This window comes from Harpia harpyja, chromosome 13, assembly GCF_026419915.1.
Source record: "Harpia harpyja isolate bHarHar1 chromosome 13, bHarHar1 primary haplotype, whole genome shotgun sequence".
NCBI lineage: Eukaryota > Metazoa > Chordata > Aves > Accipitriformes > Accipitridae > Harpia > Harpia harpyja.
Genome location: NC_068952.1, coordinates 38,830,987 through 38,848,365, shown reverse-complemented (window position 1 = coordinate 38,848,365; position 17,379 = coordinate 38,830,987). Strand labels below are relative to the sequence as shown.

At 42.1% G+C, this 17,379-nt stretch overlaps 1 protein-coding gene and 1 long non-coding RNA gene across 3 annotated transcripts; one reads left to right on the top strand and one right to left on the bottom strand.

Moving 5' to 3' along the window:
• Nucleotides 1-48: 48 nt before the first annotated feature.
• Nucleotides 49-1,020, top strand: LOC128150269 (uncharacterized). The gene is made up of 2 exons (XR_008238004.1): nt 49-154; nt 352-1,020. It is a non-coding gene; the product is annotated as an uncharacterized LOC128150269 (long non-coding RNA).
• An 11-nt stretch (nt 1,021-1,031) lies between these two features.
• POLB (DNA polymerase beta) lies at nt 1,032-17,352 on the bottom strand. 2 transcript variants are annotated; one of them, XM_052806326.1, is made up of 15 exons: nt 17,233-17,352; nt 17,099-17,156; nt 16,964-17,030; nt 16,342-16,416; nt 15,770-15,828; nt 14,259-14,308; nt 13,773-13,824; nt 12,153-12,207; nt 11,993-12,065; nt 10,992-11,062; nt 10,117-10,203; nt 7,987-8,051; nt 7,310-7,449; nt 6,556-6,662; nt 1,032-4,249 (listed from the first exon to the last, which is right to left on the bottom strand). In XM_052806326.1, the coding sequence occupies exons 1-14, from the start codon at nt 17,291-17,293 to the stop codon at nt 6,568-6,570; spliced, it is 1,008 nt and encodes a 335-aa protein (XP_052662286.1). In that variant the 5' UTR covers nt 17,294-17,352; the 3' UTR covers nt 1,032-4,249; nt 6,556-6,567. The 2 variants fall into 2 exon arrangements, with proteins under 2 accessions (XP_052662286.1, XP_052662287.1); XM_052806327.1 differs by lacking the exon at nt 1,032-4,249 and adding an exon at nt 4,256-4,832.
• Between the last annotated feature and the right edge of the window lie 27 nt (nt 17,353-17,379).

Sequence of the window (17,379 nt, the reverse complement as noted above, 5' to 3'; positions counted from 1 at the left end):
GCAGCTCCCGCCGCCCGGGAGCCGGCCGGGACGGCTTCTCAGCGCCAGGCCTCCCCCCCCCCCCCGCCTCCGCCGGTGCGAGTAAACGGCGGCGAAGCGGCCGGAGCCGACTCCGGTCTCGGCGGGCAGCAGAAAGTTGGAAGGAACGCTGGAAGTGCGTGTGGGGGAGGGAGGAGACCGAGCACCGGGGCCCGGTTATTAACGGCCCCGGGGCAGCTCCAGTTCCCGCAGCCTGTCACGGAGGCGGTGCGCGGGTCCGGCGGGTGCTGCAGCTCCTCTCAAGCCCTTCAGCTACCTTACCCGGCACCTCCTTACCCGCTGCCGTCCCCCTTGGAACTCCCGCTCGGACAGATCCCGCAGCGAGGGCCGCCGCAGCCCTGAGGCTAAGGAAGGAGATAGGCACACCCGCTCCTGCCCTAACACCTTGCAACTGGGACAAGAGCGAACACAGAAGACAGAAGGGTGCAGCCGCTACCGCAGACAGCCCCCACAGGCCAGTCTGCATACGCATAAGGTTATATGTGCCCAAACAGTAGTACAGTACGTGCCCATTTACACAGATTCCCTGTGATAAGCACAAGGTTTGCAGCTATTGCCTCCCGTGATTACCAAATACCTTGCAGTCCAGTTCTGCAGGAGGAGGAGGAGGGCAAGAACTGTAAAGAAAGACAAAGGAGCCCAAAATAAGGGCTAGCTAACTGGGGGCGGGGAGGGGAAAGGAAAAAAAAGTCGCATTGTATGTTTATATAGTTCAAGAAAAACAAACACTGTCAACAAGTCATTTTTCTTCCACCTAGAAGAATTCAGTGTTACGGAGAGAGATTGCAAGGCCAGCAAATTCTGCCTCAAGTCCCAAGACGAAGCAGCCTGGGCTGCCTGTTGAGGATGGTAGAGAATGTATCAGTGTAATGCTGTGTGCTGCCTAGGAAACATTTGTAAACATGGCAAGCTTGTGTTACTGCTTTTGGATGCTCTTAAAATTACAGCTTAAAAAAATAAATAAATAATGATCAAACAGGATTACACATTCATCATGGAATTCTCACTTCATTTATTCCCACTGATTATTGAAGAAAACACTGAATACACCAGCTATATATATTTTTACTATGAGGCATCGGAAGACTTCACATAGCACCAAGTTAACTTCTAGTCACCTTACATACCACTGCATGCATTAGGGCTGGGGAACATTCCCAGAAAATAATTAAACTCCCACTAGGAAAAACAGAAGAAAATAAAGGGATAAGCAAGAGTATCAGCCTATAATCTCCATTACTAAGACTGATCAACACTAATTATATAAGAAGTAAAAATGTACTTGTTCTGTAGGCTTAAGTCAGATAAAAATAAACAGTATTACCTCTGTCTGTCTTTTTTTTCTTCCTATGATTCAAGGCAGGTTAAGTAGTCTGACAATACAGATGCAAACTCCTCTCTGCCCCCATAAAGGCAGACAGAGGACCTACTCATTATCAAATCAAGAAAAGTATTATATAATTAGCAATAGTCAAATTGACTATGTATAAAATAGTCTTGCCTTTTGAAACTTGCAATTCTGTAATACATTTGTGTTATACTTCTACAAGGTATTCGAATACGGTAGCAGAAATACATTCCACGCTGGTGCTCTATAATATGTCAAAGTTACTAGTTTACTACTTAAAACTAGTTAAGTTTGAAGTTACCCAACAGAATCCCTGTCCCAAATACGACTAGTAATGCAATCTTGACAGGACCTCCTCTCACATCCAAAATAGTCATTAGCTTTCACAGTGATTTAAGAGGAGCTATAAAATCCAGAGCTGATGGCTTTGCATATAAAAAGGGGCAGATTGACTCTATAGGAGTGGTAGAAATGCATTGATTAATCAGACCGGTCTTCTGGGTAATGGCAAGTTGAACAAAACATGGAACACTGCAACCGATAGTACTACAACATATGTAGGAACAAAGAACTCAGGTCACGTGCAGCAGGAGAATGGCCACATTAGCATACGGCCATATTTTAGAAGGACGGACACGGAAACAGCTTAGCACGAGCTTCAGCTTCACCAGGACACTTAACACATAGATAAGGAGCTACAGACAGTAGTTGAAAATGGTATTCTTTAGGAGTACTTCAGGACACGGCCAGCTTTCTCATTCTGGTGTCTTATGTATACATAAGATACAAAGAACTAGAAACAGATCAGAAGAAAGATCTAGCAGACCAATAGGTGGTTCTGAGTGGGCAAATGCCTACATCAGTTCAAAATTTCAATCTGTTAACCAGGAGAAGGCTGGCTAACCAAGAGAAGAGGTCTGTCTTCAGAAGCAGGATTGATGCTGCTAGATTAAACAGTTGTCTGTTAAAAGCCTACGTTAGACATTTTTATGTATTATTTAAATTAGGTGGGGTTGGGTTTGTTGTTGTGGTTTTTGTTTGGTTGGTTGGTTTTTTTTTTTAAAAAAAAAACAAACGCTAAAACCCAGAGACTTCACTTATTCATGACTCGACATTTTTGGATCAAGGCTTGACGTAAAAAAAAAAAAAAAAAAAAGAAAAAAGTAACATTTACGTCAAAAATAGGATCTGTGACCTTCATCAAGAATTGATCTTTCTGTCTTTAAAAATTCATGCACGTATAAATCTCTGAATGTTTAAGAATATCAGGAGAAAAATAACGATAGTTTGATTTTTCTCTTAAGGTACCAGGACAAACATCCCGCAAGGTGAAGTATCAACACTATTCAGAGACTGTACAGTCTCTCATTAGAATTCCCATCCCTTTTCTCTACTCTGTAGGGAAACTCAGTGCCATTTCTCCTCTTCCTTTCACAGCATCTCTGAAACATGTAGCTATTTGCTCTCAGCTGTCTCCTCCGACACTAAATTAGCATCAGAGGTACACCCACAGTGCTGTTCTGTATTGGTGTTACCTTTACTTTGTAAATAAAAGCAAGGTCCATCCTGGCAAAAGGCTATGTCTACAAACATAACCTCCACATTGTGTCACATGCAAGGACAACACTCTTTTGTTTTAGGCTCAGTTATGAGGAATGGGATAACTGCACAATTCTTCTAACAGTAATCTAATTAATGTATAATGATGTTCTTAGATGAAAAGAAACAAGTGGAACGCTTTTTGCTACTGCTGTCTTTGGGCAACATAAAGCTCTCTGGAGCTCCTGACAATTGCGAATGGTCATCTGCATTGCTGTACCACTCATAAAACCCATTACACTAAGAGCTAAGCACATAAAATAAGAACTGCAAGCACTCATGCACCTGCTTACCCAACTGAAGAAATGGGTACATAGAAAAAACATTCTGGAGAACTTCCAAGGAGTTCTCCAGAATATGCAACTGCGCTCTAACCAAACACAGAGAACAAAGACAGACGCAACTGTGTAAGAACAATCTCTACACAGGCACACATCCTTCTGGTTTTAAAAGGCACAACAGCAGTTCTTGCAGCCAGTTTCAGCTGAACAAACTCTACAGGGAAGACATTAGCAGATACATTATTTAGTAAAATAAAAGCACACCATTTTTAAAACAAACTGCAGCAGAGCTAGTGCAAAGGAGGCAGAAAATAATCCTTTTATGCACATCAAGAATTTCCACACATTTACAAAATCTCTGCATACCTCGCCAAACCTGTAATAGATGCTTAGCCAGTAAAGAAGGATCAGTTTCTGGATCAGAGAAACATCCACAAAGGAGATACAAATTTGTTCAGAACTGGCAAGGGAGGGCTCTTGTCTAAAAGAAACCACAATTCAGCATGCATGAGGGTGGAATGTTCCGTGTTACCGACATGGGAAAACATGGAAACCTTAAGATTTGCTCTGGATTTCTTAGATCATTTCAGTAGGACATTTGGGGCTGAATAAAAGGAGAAAGCCAGAATGAGGCTGGGGAAGGCAGTCACTAATCCATGGCCAGGGCACGTTGAACATTGATTTCTCACCAGGAGAGCAGGTAGGAGGAATCTGTGGACAAGATAGAGTGGCTGAAGAAAGGAGAGAAGGGCAGATCACATACTGCTTATCATAGGTCAAGAGGGAGAAAAGCTGCCTTTGCACCTCACGCTGTGCTTCTGGGCTTTACTATGCTCATCATTTCCAGACCAAAATCTGTAAGCCAGTTAGTTTTCAGTGACATTGCTTGACATCCAGAAATTTTTCAGCACTGTGACCTTGGCTTCAGTTCGTCTTGTCAAACACTAGTCAGTAGAGCAGCACAACGATCACACCTGAGCACCTGCCAAAAGACTAAGAGTTATTAGTAATGCAAAGCAGTATAAAGGGATGTGCATTTTAATCTAGTTATTTGTGCACTGTGCCGCAAACTCAGGTCTCCTCCTCCATAAGCTAACAGCAGCAACTAAGGAAACACCAGCCTGCAACACATAAGCACCTTAACACCTTACATTTATTTCAGTCCATAACCCTGGATGATAAGCAATAGTGTGTCCAATAGGCTGACCCAGTGCTACGAGATTCTTTTCCCTTCTCCCTAGGCAAGCAAGTTAAGTGAAGATTAGTTTCTTTAAAAACTCAAAAGAATATTTTAAAGTCTAGACGCCTCAAACATTTCCACCTGCTGTCAAAATAACCTGTAACGTTTAACAAAGCTGCAAAGAAAGCAACTGGCCCAGCAGATTTCAGGTTCTCCATCGCTGGAGGTTTTTGACAGCAGCCAGAGACATGAATAATCATTTAAAAATTCCACTTCAAGACCGGAAAGGGTCTTCCAAAGACACATACCCCATTTCCTTTTCCCATTTGCTCAAGTTATCACAGAGCTTGAATATACAGCCTTGTCTGATTTTGAACTTGAAATCCTACAGAAAATTGTTAGTTATGTCTGGCTTGTGCATCACATTCATTCTTCTATAGTCATGTAAAAGTGTCTTTCAGTAGCACCAGCAGTAATGACTTTGCATTCTATAACTATGTGCCAAGATGCAACTTCAGCACTGGAATTTAAGACATTTCTGCCTTTCATGTTTCTCACTAGTCTTAGGTGTTCCCATGATGTATTTTTAAACAAAAAATATTGGAGCAGTTAGCTGTGCAGCTAAGCACATGGGCAGTCTTGTTTTGGCCTGATTTATGTGTTCCGAAAAGCCTGCCTCAACATGTCTGCTGGCTAGTGGGGAGTCATAATACATTGTTTTGTGTAACCAATATTGAAAGTTTTTTATGCTTTCATCTACTCGGTGGGGGTGGGAAATAGACTTTTAGGTGCTTTTTTCCACCCACTTCCCTTCAAATATACATCTGAAGAGAGAGACATAAACATACAGAGTCTGAGATATAAGCACTGTAAGAATAATCTTATAATAATTATGGCACAATTTAAGTGCTGTAAGAATAATGCTCTCCTAATACAATTCTTCTAGTCTCCTGAGATATATGAAACAAACCGGTCTCACTGAAGTTTCAGAGCCATTTAAGTTTTCTTAATTGTGCAATGCCAGTACTAATTCACTGCCATGGCCAAATCTGATCTATGGTTATTTATAAAGTGCCTGCTGCTACACACAGATGCTGTAGATTATATACTCAAGCAATTTATGCCAGCAGCTTGTATTAGCAAAACATTCATTCAAGAATTCGAGATGCTCTACAGACATAATTACTCAAACTGCATTAAAAAAAAAATGAAAAAAAAATCATACATATTACTTAATGAGACAATTTGCAACAACTACACAAAAGCAATGGTTTTACTTCCAAATCTTTCAACCTCAACAAAGTAAGCAGCAAAAAAAAGTTACATTATTTCCTCCAAGAACTGCCCAGTTTTTAGATATTAAAGTTAGTGATGTTTGCACAGAGTGTCTGTGTATATGATATTAAAACACAGAAGCATCAGAACTCTGATTGTCTTTTGCAAAACTACAAGAAACAAGCTAAGAAGGTCTGTTCAGTTTGAAATATCCAGACTTTTCTAACAATGATCACAGCCTAAGAGCTACTAAAGTTATTAGAAAAAACCCAATAGCTTGATCACCACAGGTATTATCAAATCAAAGCACACGGCCTTTTATAAAAGGCTAATATTGCTTAGTAAGACTTTCCAGTGACTCCAAAGAACCAGCATTAATTTTGATTGACAGCCACCAACTTCAAACCAAGACGCAAGAAATTTAGTAAGATGAAACATTTTGCCTTTACATCAGAACTTTCTGCTTCTCAGGGGTTAAATAGAAACCTGCGATTTATTGTCTGATAGTTTTTTTACTAAATCCCAAAGCAAAAGACAATATGCATTCTCTAAGGGGTCTGACTGCCACACTAACCTTCCCCACAGGTTTTTCCTAGTATCGCAGCCCATTCACTTAAGCACAGTGTTTTAATCAGCTTTAAGGGGGAAGGGGAGTAGGAAGAGAGAGAGATCAAAATGAGATCTTACAGGATTTAATCTTCACATTCTGTGCTAGTGCCATGGACTTGCTTTAAATATCAGTAATGTACACTTTTTGCAATAACATCCAAAGAAAGAACATGCACTTTGTGTGTTCGTAAGAAGCTATGAAAACATCTCTCTAGGTTACAAACCTAGACAAGCAGTTATTCACTCCGATCCTTTGGCTCTCGGTATTTCCACTGGATATAGTCAAAGATGTCTTTTTCACATTCTACTGGTAGGGCCTCCCCAGCAACTCCTGCAAGCAAATTACAGATGCTATTTGAAAGGTGGAAGGTCTGTACAATCCTGAAACGCCAAATGCATCGCAAGATTAAGACAAAAATGCTATATGTAAAACAGACTTAAAAAAACCAAAACAAAAGACCCCCCACAGACCTTTTCATACAGTATTTAGGTAATGATTCTCATTAGTGTCAAAGGAAATCAGGTAATGAATTAACTTCAGGGCCACGTGGTTATGCAGTTAAATATATTTATATTTGTGTGTGTATGTATGTGTGTATGTGTGTGTGTATATATATATGTGTGTATATAGACAGCCCCCCTCCAAAACAAAACAACCGACAGACATGACATATCTTGTTAAAAGAGTGGGAAACCACATAGGTGCTGTGCATGGCACTGAAAAAACAATCTTTAGGTCAGTAAGACTTTAAGTAGATTAGGTGGCCCAGAGAGGTAACTGTGCCACAGCACTGCCTATACATAAGTAGGCTGCCTCTTCCTGCTCTAATGGTGTCCCAATACCACAAAGGACACTGAAAAATTGCATGAACTACAGTATTTATCAGAAGCATTTCCAATACACTGAGAAACCAATTTAAGAAGATTGCACAAAGCATGTAACTAGAAAGAATATTCTGTGCAAAGGCCCAGACTGACCAGTGACACCCAAGGGACGGATTGTATACTCATTGATCGTGAAGCCCATTTCCAGAGCATGAGCTCTCATGTTCTTGTTGAATATGTCACTTCCTGTGAAATACAGTACACCACAGTAATACTGATCTTTAGGGATAAGCCTAGAATAAAAGTGGAAGAAAAGTACAGATTTAGAACAAATATATTAACAAAAAAGTTACAAGCCATTTGGAATTCAGCCATTCAGGCACTGTTCTAGGTTTACTTCCTATTTACATGCACACATTCTGCAACTCTGTACGTCTGATTTTCCCACAAGCCAGATGGAAGAATGAAATGAATTGCATATCAAAGAAAGGTTCAGCACATCTACCCTGACCCAGACGTTACTGGTGTTCAGTCACTACATGGTTCCAGTGCTTGTACTCCTGCCAAGAACTAATGCCAAAGCAGTATGATAAAGTAGGTCACAACTCTGAAACTGAATACAAAGTCATGATTTAAAATACAGCATTCTTGCTAATAACCTGTTGTAGATACCGGCAGTTTTACAGTGGCTTCCATACTGCAAAGGAATTAGAAACCTAGTAAATGCCATGTTCTGAACATGGAAGTAGAGATTTGAATGCAGAACTTGATGCAAATGCCTACTATGCAGCAGACAGCTAAAGTAGGGGGTTTTTTTTAGGTGTGTGTACCGGATATCAATTCTCCTATGTGGATAGGCTGTTCCATCTTCTTTATCTGGCAGCTGACAGACACCCTGTGAGGAAGTAAGGAAAGCAAGAAATTCAAAATGAAATGAAACAGATTTGAGATCAATCTTCACCTCCCCACCCCTAAACAACCTCTAAACAATCCTCGGCCATCCTGGAGAGCAAAGTTAAATTCCCACCGAACCAATTAAATATTTTACTAGAACAGTTGGATGTCATAGTACTGCAAATCACTATTTTACACTGTTAAGAGAACTGTAGTTGAGTGTAGCATAACTGCTTCTTAAGTTTTTATTAAAGCAGGAAGGGTCAAAGGACTTCTCATTTCCCATTCCTCTGCCTTGATTAATATCAGGCTCTTGAGCATGCAGACATCAGCAGGTTAAGGAAAATGTAGACGGAGTTCAAGCTAATAGAAATTTAAAAAAAGAAAGTTTTTTTCTTGAGAAATCCTCTGTCACTTTTTATTTCAAACTGCTTTGTAATCTTCATGCAATTCACCTGTCAGCGTTTTCTTTTTTTCCCTAGTCTATAATCACCTTAAATGACAACACAGTAGGGGGAAGGGATATGAACCATAAGGAATAATGAGAGATGTTCACATACTAAACTGTTTCACCAATTGCAGCTTCATGCTGAGACTTCTATTCTTACGTTTGTTTTGAAAGCTTAACATTGCTTATGCTTTTAAAGTTATGTTGTCTGCCTCCTGAGAGGCAGAGTCCTGAGACTTACTTTTCTCAGATTCTCAGCTGCAGTCATATTTCCCTTTTTACAACGTTCCTTTCTTAGCTTCCACTTTGAAGACAAGAGCTATTCCACAACTATTTAAGACTGATAGGATTATACAGAGCAAATGGTCACTATAATAAGCTTGTCAAACTGCGAATGCAAACTGCGAATGCAGAGTGTGTCTGCTTTTGGCTCACAAATGTACATTTAGCTTTAAACCCACACAGTATTCACACTTAAACCATTTGGCAAGAACAAGAGCGACTTTCACCTATTCCTCCTAAAGATCAAGCCCCCCCCCCCAGGCCATCAAGTTTCATTCCCTCTGAGAATGCAACACAAACTAAACTGAAGACAAATGCTCAGAGTTCTTTTAGCTCTTATTTTAAGCAAAGCCAGACCAACAAACAAAAATATAAAATAATCAAGTGCTCCAACAGCCCCTTTCACCTTGAGAAAGCAAGTATCCTTAACTGTAGTATCATATATTTAAATATATTTATGCCTTCCAAAAGATTAGCTGAATATAATGGTATCTTGATTCTTAATTAGAAATTTGTAAATCATGGACCTTTGGTGAACCCTCCTGCAGGACCACTCCTCTGAGCTTCGAAGGAATTCCATAAAGCCAGTATGAGTGACTGACAGGAACTAACCAGTCCTCATCTCCACTCAGTATTGCTTATGGGTCTACACTTCTCTCTTAGAATTAACTTTTAACCAGCTTGTAAGACCAGGATGCCTGGGGCCTGTAAAGAAAACTAAAGTGAAGGAAGATAACACCTAATCCACGTTTAAGAAAAAAAAAAGTTTTGCTGTGAGCGAGGGACCTAACAAAATGAATGTTCCTGTAATTCATTACTCTCTTCAGGCATCCCACATATTCCCTATTATAACCTGAGTCCAGCAGCTTATCCATTAAATCTGCTCTGGAACAAAATTGACAAAAAAGGAGACAAAAGTATACTATGTATTAGACAAAACAAGGTAAACATAGGCCTGAGATCAAAGATAGCATTTCCAAGATCTTGAGGACAGAGTTACAAAAGTGGTCACTGGTGCAACTGAAGTGAGGTTCTGCTAAGGTTCTAGGGAAACATCAAGCAAAACAGTGACACAACTGGCATTGTGTGATGAAGGTTATGTCAGTGGGGTTCAGAACTACATAAATACCTGTAGATTTTCTAATACTGAAATCTTACCATGAAAGATTCACTAAGAGTTAACTGCAGAAAGTTTTTATGGGGGTAAAGGAGGGAATTTAAAAAAAAAAAAAAAATCACAACTCCAACAGTCCAAATAAAGTATCTTGTATATATCCTAGCTTCTGTCAGGAAAGGTAATCCCCCCCAACATCCTTCACCACCAAAAAAGCCTTACCATGAACTTGGTGTCACCTTTAGACAGCATATCTGTGACAAAGTGGACTTTTTCCAGTTGTTCTACAACTTGACGCAGAAGTTTTGACTAGGAACAGTGACAGCACAGAAGAAGAAATTATTTCACAAATAACAAGAATATTTTACCTGTTTACCAGACAATGGCCCACATAAGTATGGGACGTCATTATAATTATATGTATTATTGTACATGAAATTTGACCTAGAGGGGGAAAAAAGATAATAATTTGGAGAAAAAGCTAATAAAATTACAGTTGTGCAACATAAAAAAAACTTCCGCTGAAATCCCCATGTCAGATTGATTTCATTGGAAGTGACAAAACTAGTTTCTTGGTTTGAGTTTTCAACTTCTATGCAATGAAACTATTGAAGCAACACAAGAAATACAAACTGTCACTAAGACTTCTACACAGTTAGTCCCAAAAGATTACAAGGGCAGCAGGACATTTGCTTCTCATCCAAAAGATATGGCTACATAAAGAGATACTTTCTCTACCTATAATCTCTGCTTTACTCAGCTAGCTGTTACAGGTTTACGTTGTAAAAGCACATGAATTTGAAGGGGTGAGGGTGGGGGGGGAGTATGTGTGAAGGGAATAGGAGGGATGGAAGGATAAAAGTAAACATACTGAATAGTTCTGCAAGAGGAACACAACATTATACGTGGACCTGAGAAGTGATTGTAAGTCCTCAAAATAAACATGGTGATCCAAGAAAAAAAAAGAGTTCACTATTACAGTAACAAAAAGATGCAAAAAGATGCAAGACTAGTCTGAGACTATGTATCTCCTGAATTTAAACATACCCTTGTGGAAGTAATGCATAGTACTGATCCGCAGTAGCAAAGAAACACACCTGTTTGGATGATTCAGATGTGAAACTCGGATGGGTTAGGAGAACATCCATATCGCCGCTTGACTCTGCGCCTAGGCAAGTAAGAAGCAAAGAAAAATCACTCTGCGTATGACAAAGTAAGTCAACATTGGTGAACATCCATCTAACCTCTTCCTATAAACATGTTTTTCTGGTACAAAATAGTCATTATTCAAGATACTTGCAAAAAAATAATCTTAAGAGAACCTTGTTCTTCCATCAAAAAAAAGTTTATATCCCCACATATCTCAGAAAATACCGAAGAATTTCTTGCTGTACTCCATAGCAATGAAGCACAAATGTTGTTAGCATAAAATCAAAGCAAACAATTCACATGTGTCCTGGGTTCAGCTGGGATAGAGTTAATTTTTACAGGAACCTGGGAGGTGGGGCAGCATAGCCGGGGCAGCTGACCTGAACTAGCCAAGGAGCTATTCCATACCATGTGACATCATGCTCAGTATATAAATGGGGAGCGGGCTGGGGGGAGTTCTCTCGAGGTGGGGGAAGTGGCGGAGTGTCGGGTTCTGGGTGGTGAGCAGTTGCACTGTGCATCACTCTTTTTATATATTCTTTCATTAGTACCGTTGTTGTTGTAACTTCTCTTTTTTTTGTGTTGCCCCAGTAAACTGCCCTTATCTCAACCCTCGAGGTTCCGTTTTGTTTTTTTTTTTTTCTTTTCTCTCCTCCGTCTCCTCCCTATCCCACCCCCTATCCCACCGGAGGGGGGCGGGAGGAGTGAGCGAGCGGCTGGCTGGGCTGAAACCACGACAACACATTACAATATACTACTCTTTATGGGGGCAATGTGGAGAAGCAAGGATTTATGCGGGTGATTCGTCACTGAACTAACCAGTCAAGACAATACTAACAGGAAAAAGCCAGGTTCCAGCATAGACTTTCTCTCTAGAAGAACAACATATACAGTACTGAGTCTTGCTTATTAGCCCAAAGTAAGCATTGCAAGATCACAGAGTACCAACCTCGTCTAAAACTGCCACAGACTGTAGCAATATAGTTTGGGTCCAGCTTCTTTACCTCTCTCAGCACAATTTCCTATGTAAAAAGGAAAGATGTGTGTTTAGAGGCGTCAGTCATTCATTGACCACCAGCGCCTCACATCACTGATAAAGACATTCTTACCTGCATTTGCAGCATTTCTTCCCTTGGGATTCTTTTCTCAAAATCTTCAAAATACCTGCATATGTAAAAATAGGTGTCTGAAAGAGTGGCAAGGGTAGTATCTTAAAATTTTAGTCAATTAAATGTGTATCAGAGGAAAGAATACAACTTCTATTACCGTCACATCACAAAAAGCTCCCCATTCTCACCAAACATCTTAGAAAACATCTTGCCAAGAGACAGTAAAATCTCACAACTGCAAGTTTGACAATGCTTGGAAGATGGTTTCATTGCATATTATTTCCACTGTATATGAACAGCTGCTATGAGGTGCGAGTAATATTACTGTATAACCAATTGGTTTGTATTTATATAGCCCTCTGAAAATACAAAATGTTCCTGACAAAACTCAGTCCACCAGCAAGCAGGAGGACCAGGTCCCTCACACATGGTCAGAGGTGATCGATGCTGGAAAGAGCTAAATGGAAGCTCACAAGTCAAATGCAGCTCCTGGTATCTTTGCATGCAGCTGTAAAAAACAGACTGCAAGCATGCCACCTGACTGTGGAGAAAAAAAGGCCAGGTGAAACAATGACACACCTGACCAGCGGGCACATTCTTTACCCCTCCAGCACCAGAACCATTGACAGCAAGCACTGGCAGCCATACTGCAGCCTCAGAGCCATACATTCCCTGATGCTTGTTACCCAACCATCCCAATCCCAAGATCTGCAGAAAGAGCTTCTGGATATGGAACTCACCCCCCTCTGAGAGTTGCAGTAAACTAGGGACAAAAAGACCACCATGGAGCACTGAAACCATTCTTTCAGCTCAGCACTTACCAGAGGTTCTGAAACAACATCTGAGCACAACGCTGGAAGCAGACCCAAGGGCAACGTGTGCACTAGCAGCGTGGATAGGTCAGGTGAGTTTTCTATTACTCACTTAACAGCGAAAGGTTTTCCCTTGAATGCTCAGACGTATAAAGGCAGGGATGCACACTGGGTATGGGGCTGGCTCAGATGAGCAGTGGGAAGGCGACAATCATTGTGTAACCCTTCTCACTCACTGGCAAGCAGTTTGTCCAGGTCACATATTCTGCATCTCTGCCACCGATGTGAAAACGCTAGAGCTGGCCCCACACAGAACCAACTCAGATATAGGACTTTATTTGATTCAGTTGCAGCTTCTTGCAAACACAGCTATAGTTGTTCCAGAACTAGCACACTGGAACAGCCACTCAGCAAGGAGCATTCAAGCTGGTAAGAACTGAGGGACAGACAGACATTCTGCATGGCATTCTCAAGTTCAGACATGCAAAGGTCTTACCTGGCTCACAACACATAACAAAAAATAGCCTGGGCCACTTTTATGCAGATTCCCAAGAAACATCATTGCAACCTTGCTAAAGTGATTCTCCATGAGCTAACTGAAAAAGTAACTTGAAATTAATTTCCTTCTGGATGGAGACTAAGCCTACTGAATTTCAACCCCAGTGAAACAAAAGCTCTGAACAACTGCTGAAAAGCACGTAGAGCACACAGACAACAGAACCTTACTTGGCCTGCGTAACCTTACGTTACATCCTGGTGTCTGAAGGAGTCATTAGAAAACCAAGCACTTTCACCCAAGAAAGCTTACTTCAACCCAATTCGCTGGTGATGGGTCAGCTTGTGCTCATTTTTTCTTAGATCTAGAAGAATTAAGAAAAACAACAAAAAAAAAGTTACTTGAGGACTAAAAATCTTACAGTAAGTTTCCACCACTGCAAAGATGATGCATGCAAACAATACCTAACAAGAGAACAGCAACCTCAAACACACAAAGGAAGAGATTTTAAACTGACAGCTTGTAGGATGAGTACAAACGCATAGAGCACTTCCCGATAAAAGACTTCAATAGACCATTCACCTCAAAGCCAAAATCCTTGTTATTTTCCATGTCATCTGTAAGTACTTTACTTTGGATATGTATGTAATGCCTTTAGCCTGTCCACTAACTTTAGCATCTTACACACTTCCCTCAAAGCCTAGGGCGTATCTGCTATCACAGTACGCTGTGGAACAGGCAGCCTGACAGAAAAACACATTATTGGAGCGTGAACTGAGGACCAAAAGTTGCACTTACCTTCTAAAGTCTTGATTCCTTCCTCAACAAACTTCCTAGCAGCAGCAGGACTGCAAAGAGACAAGGCAATCTGCCATCAGGAACAGCAAGAATCAGAATTCGCTGTAACTGCCTAGGTTCCTCAAGGCCAAGACTGAAGTCACTTCTGATGCTTACCCTCTTTTCAGCATACGCATTTTCAGTTTGTACTTTCAATCAGCAGAGATGGCTATCCAAGGCTTGGCCTGCACATTTTTTAGCATTGATACAACTATATAGTGATGTATAATTGTAAAAAATAAACAAAATCTCACCAGATACGCAATGTTGCTTTAGACAATACTTTTGAATACATGATAAGAATTACTTTAACCACAGTCTTTGAACCAGCTTAAGGCAACAGCAACACAAAGTGTCTTTAGACTAGCACTTCAAAAAACCCAACAAGGCTCCAGTTTGCAACCTACGGTACAGCAAAGCAGTCCCAGCTCCAGTTCGGCTGGAGAGTTTGACTTAAGCACAGCACTCAAGTAAATGGCTGAAGCTTTTTCCCCTTTAAGGGTTTGTCATTCGATTAATCTGCTTGACTCTGCGGGGAAAGAACAACGTTTCAACTGAGACACAGGCATTCAAGTAACGTTATACCCAGATACCTATCCAATATCTCAAAACGCTGAGAACCACCTGCCTGGAAGCATAGTCCCTTCCTGGCGAACTACTCTCCCACTAGTCTGGAATCCCATGGTTACAGCTCCACCACCTTAAATACTTTGAATCCACTTCCTCAATAAAACTCTTACATTACAATAGAATTGTGAGATCTTGACCTGCCGTTTACTTCCTTTCTTACCCTTCCCAGCATCTCTTGCTGGATTCCAGACCAAGAGAGGCAACTTCCACTGTCCTGAGACAGGACAGGACCCAAGCTTCTCCTTCTGCATCCCATTCCAATTTCTCCAAGGCATTCTCAAATCCCAGTATATCCTCAAACTTTGAGCACATTTTCTCTCGGAATTACTTGAGAATGATCGCATTCCCTACCCTCAACCTCAAGTGTTTCAAATGTTGCACAAGAGCCCTGATGGTTTTTTGGGGGGTTTTGTTTGCTTGGTTTTTGTTTTGTTGCCTGTCTCAGGGCTCTACTCCTTTTACAAACACACGACAGAGCACCATTGTCCCTGGGCCCAAGTTCCCACCAAATGTCCCAAAGAGACTTCTCACTTCCACTCTTCTCAGTCTTTCATGGTTCCATTCTTGGTCAGCTCCTCTCTCCTTCCCCTCTCAGTTTGCACACAGGAGCTTCCCACTTCCACTCCTCTACTGCAAAGTCTGTAATTGACGATTCTATACCCTTTCTTTTCAGCCAATTGTGTCATCACAACTGAGGTGTCTCAGCATGGGCACTACAGCATCAGCTCAAACTCATTCTCTTCATTATTTGCAGTTACCCAAATTCTGTTCATAACTCCACCAAATAAACAGGAGAAGGAAAAAAAAAACCAAACCAAACCAAACCAACAAAAAAACCTTACCCAATGCCAGTAACTCGTGTCAAGAAATTGATAGATGCACTTGTATCATCTTGTCGAATCTGCAAAAACAAAACAACACAAACCAAACCCTTCTTTATTCCATTTGCAATAAACAAAGAAATCCTGAGAAGATAAAACAGCTTAGTCAGACTCTGCTTTGGAGGCTTACTATAAATCAATGCAAAACACTACCAAGGGTAGTACCATGTATCACAATAATGCCATATGTACCAAGCCTGACAACTGCCTAACTACCCATGCTAAGGTGAACAGCATGGCTAAACCACAAAACTGCACAGCCTTCCAGAGTCAGAATTCCACTTCTCACAGAAGACGTTCACATGCTGATTATATAACCTAAAATATCTTCATAAACAGACAGTTTTGAGGCTTTGGCTAAGCTTCTTGTTCCCTGCTTTCTACTTGCCATAGGCTCCATGACCAACATTCTTAAGCTTGACATCAGTCTCTCCAGGGACAACAACAGAAATTGCACAAAGCAAGCAGGCTACTTTGCAGGTTACAAAGAAAAGCTACTATTGAGAAATAGAGCACAAAGGAGAGAAACCCACCTTTTCCAATTTGCGTAGTTTTCCAGTGGATAAGAACTCATCTATCTTCTCAGCTATTTTAGCACCTACTCCATCCTAAATATTGGGGGGGAGGGGAGTCAAGTTAACTTCAGGATCACTAAAAGCCATTATATCTGGAAAAAAAGGGAAGCTGCACAGAATTAGAGTCCAGAAAGAACTATGAGGCCACTGAGACCACGACAAAATGTTGGACCACAAGGGAGCACAAGAATTCAAGGGCGCACCGCAAGCAGCATAAATGCTGTAATTCAAGGGCTGTATTAAAAGCTCCCCCAAAGCAGTAATTCTGAACAAGGCGGGCTTTGCTCAAGTTCCCTGAATTTAGCAAAGCGGTAACAGAGAAAAGGGGAACCCTGCTGCAGCAGAACCCTCGTACGGCAGAGCCTCAGCTGGAGCCCCCAGCTCCAGCAAGGACCCCCCCAGCAGCCACACCGCATCCCCGTCCCTGAGCACCTGCCTCGGCCACGGGCAAGAGGAGCTGGCACAGGCGGGATCAGCCTCCCCCTGCCCCCACGCTCCCCGGTAGCCCCACGCTCCCTCCAGCTACCCCACGGACACCCGCCCCCCCCCCCCACCGCTGAGGTGGCCACCAACACCTTACCAGCTTCTTGGCCTCGGCCCCGCTCCGGATCTTGCTGGGATACCGGGAAATAACCGAAGCTGCTTTCCTGCAGAACAGGGGCCGGTCAGCACCCACGCGCGGCGGCGGGGGAGTGGGGAGGGGGAGAGGCGGTACCTGTACGCGTTGTACTTGTGAATGGCCCGGTTCACGTTGCGCTCGTAATTAGCCAGTTCTGAGGGGAGAACCGCGGTGAGAGAGCGGCCGGCCGGCCCGCGGCCCTTCCCACCGCCCGCCCAGCCCCTCCCTACCGGTAAGAAAGTCGGTGATGCCCTCGTTGGGGCTCTCCTGAGGAGCCTTCCGCTTGCTCATGGCCGGCGGCGGCACCGCCGTCGGTACCGTAAGGCGGCGGAAGCGCCGGCCGGAGGTGACAGGGAAGCGCTTCCGGCGGTGACGTC

Coding starts and splice junctions, on each gene's coding strand:
- POLB (XM_052806326.1), bottom strand. CDS start 17,293: ATGAGCAAGCGGAAGGCTCCTCAGGAGAGCCCCAACGAGGGCATCACC. Junction 12,208..13,772: donor CACCAGCGAATTGGGTTGAA/GTAAGCTTTCTT, acceptor TTACATATGCAG/GTATTTTGAAGATTTTGAGA. Junction 12,066..12,152: donor AAGAAATGCTGCAAATGCAG/GTAAGAATGTCT, acceptor CTTTTTACATAG/GAAATTGTGCTGAGAGAGGT.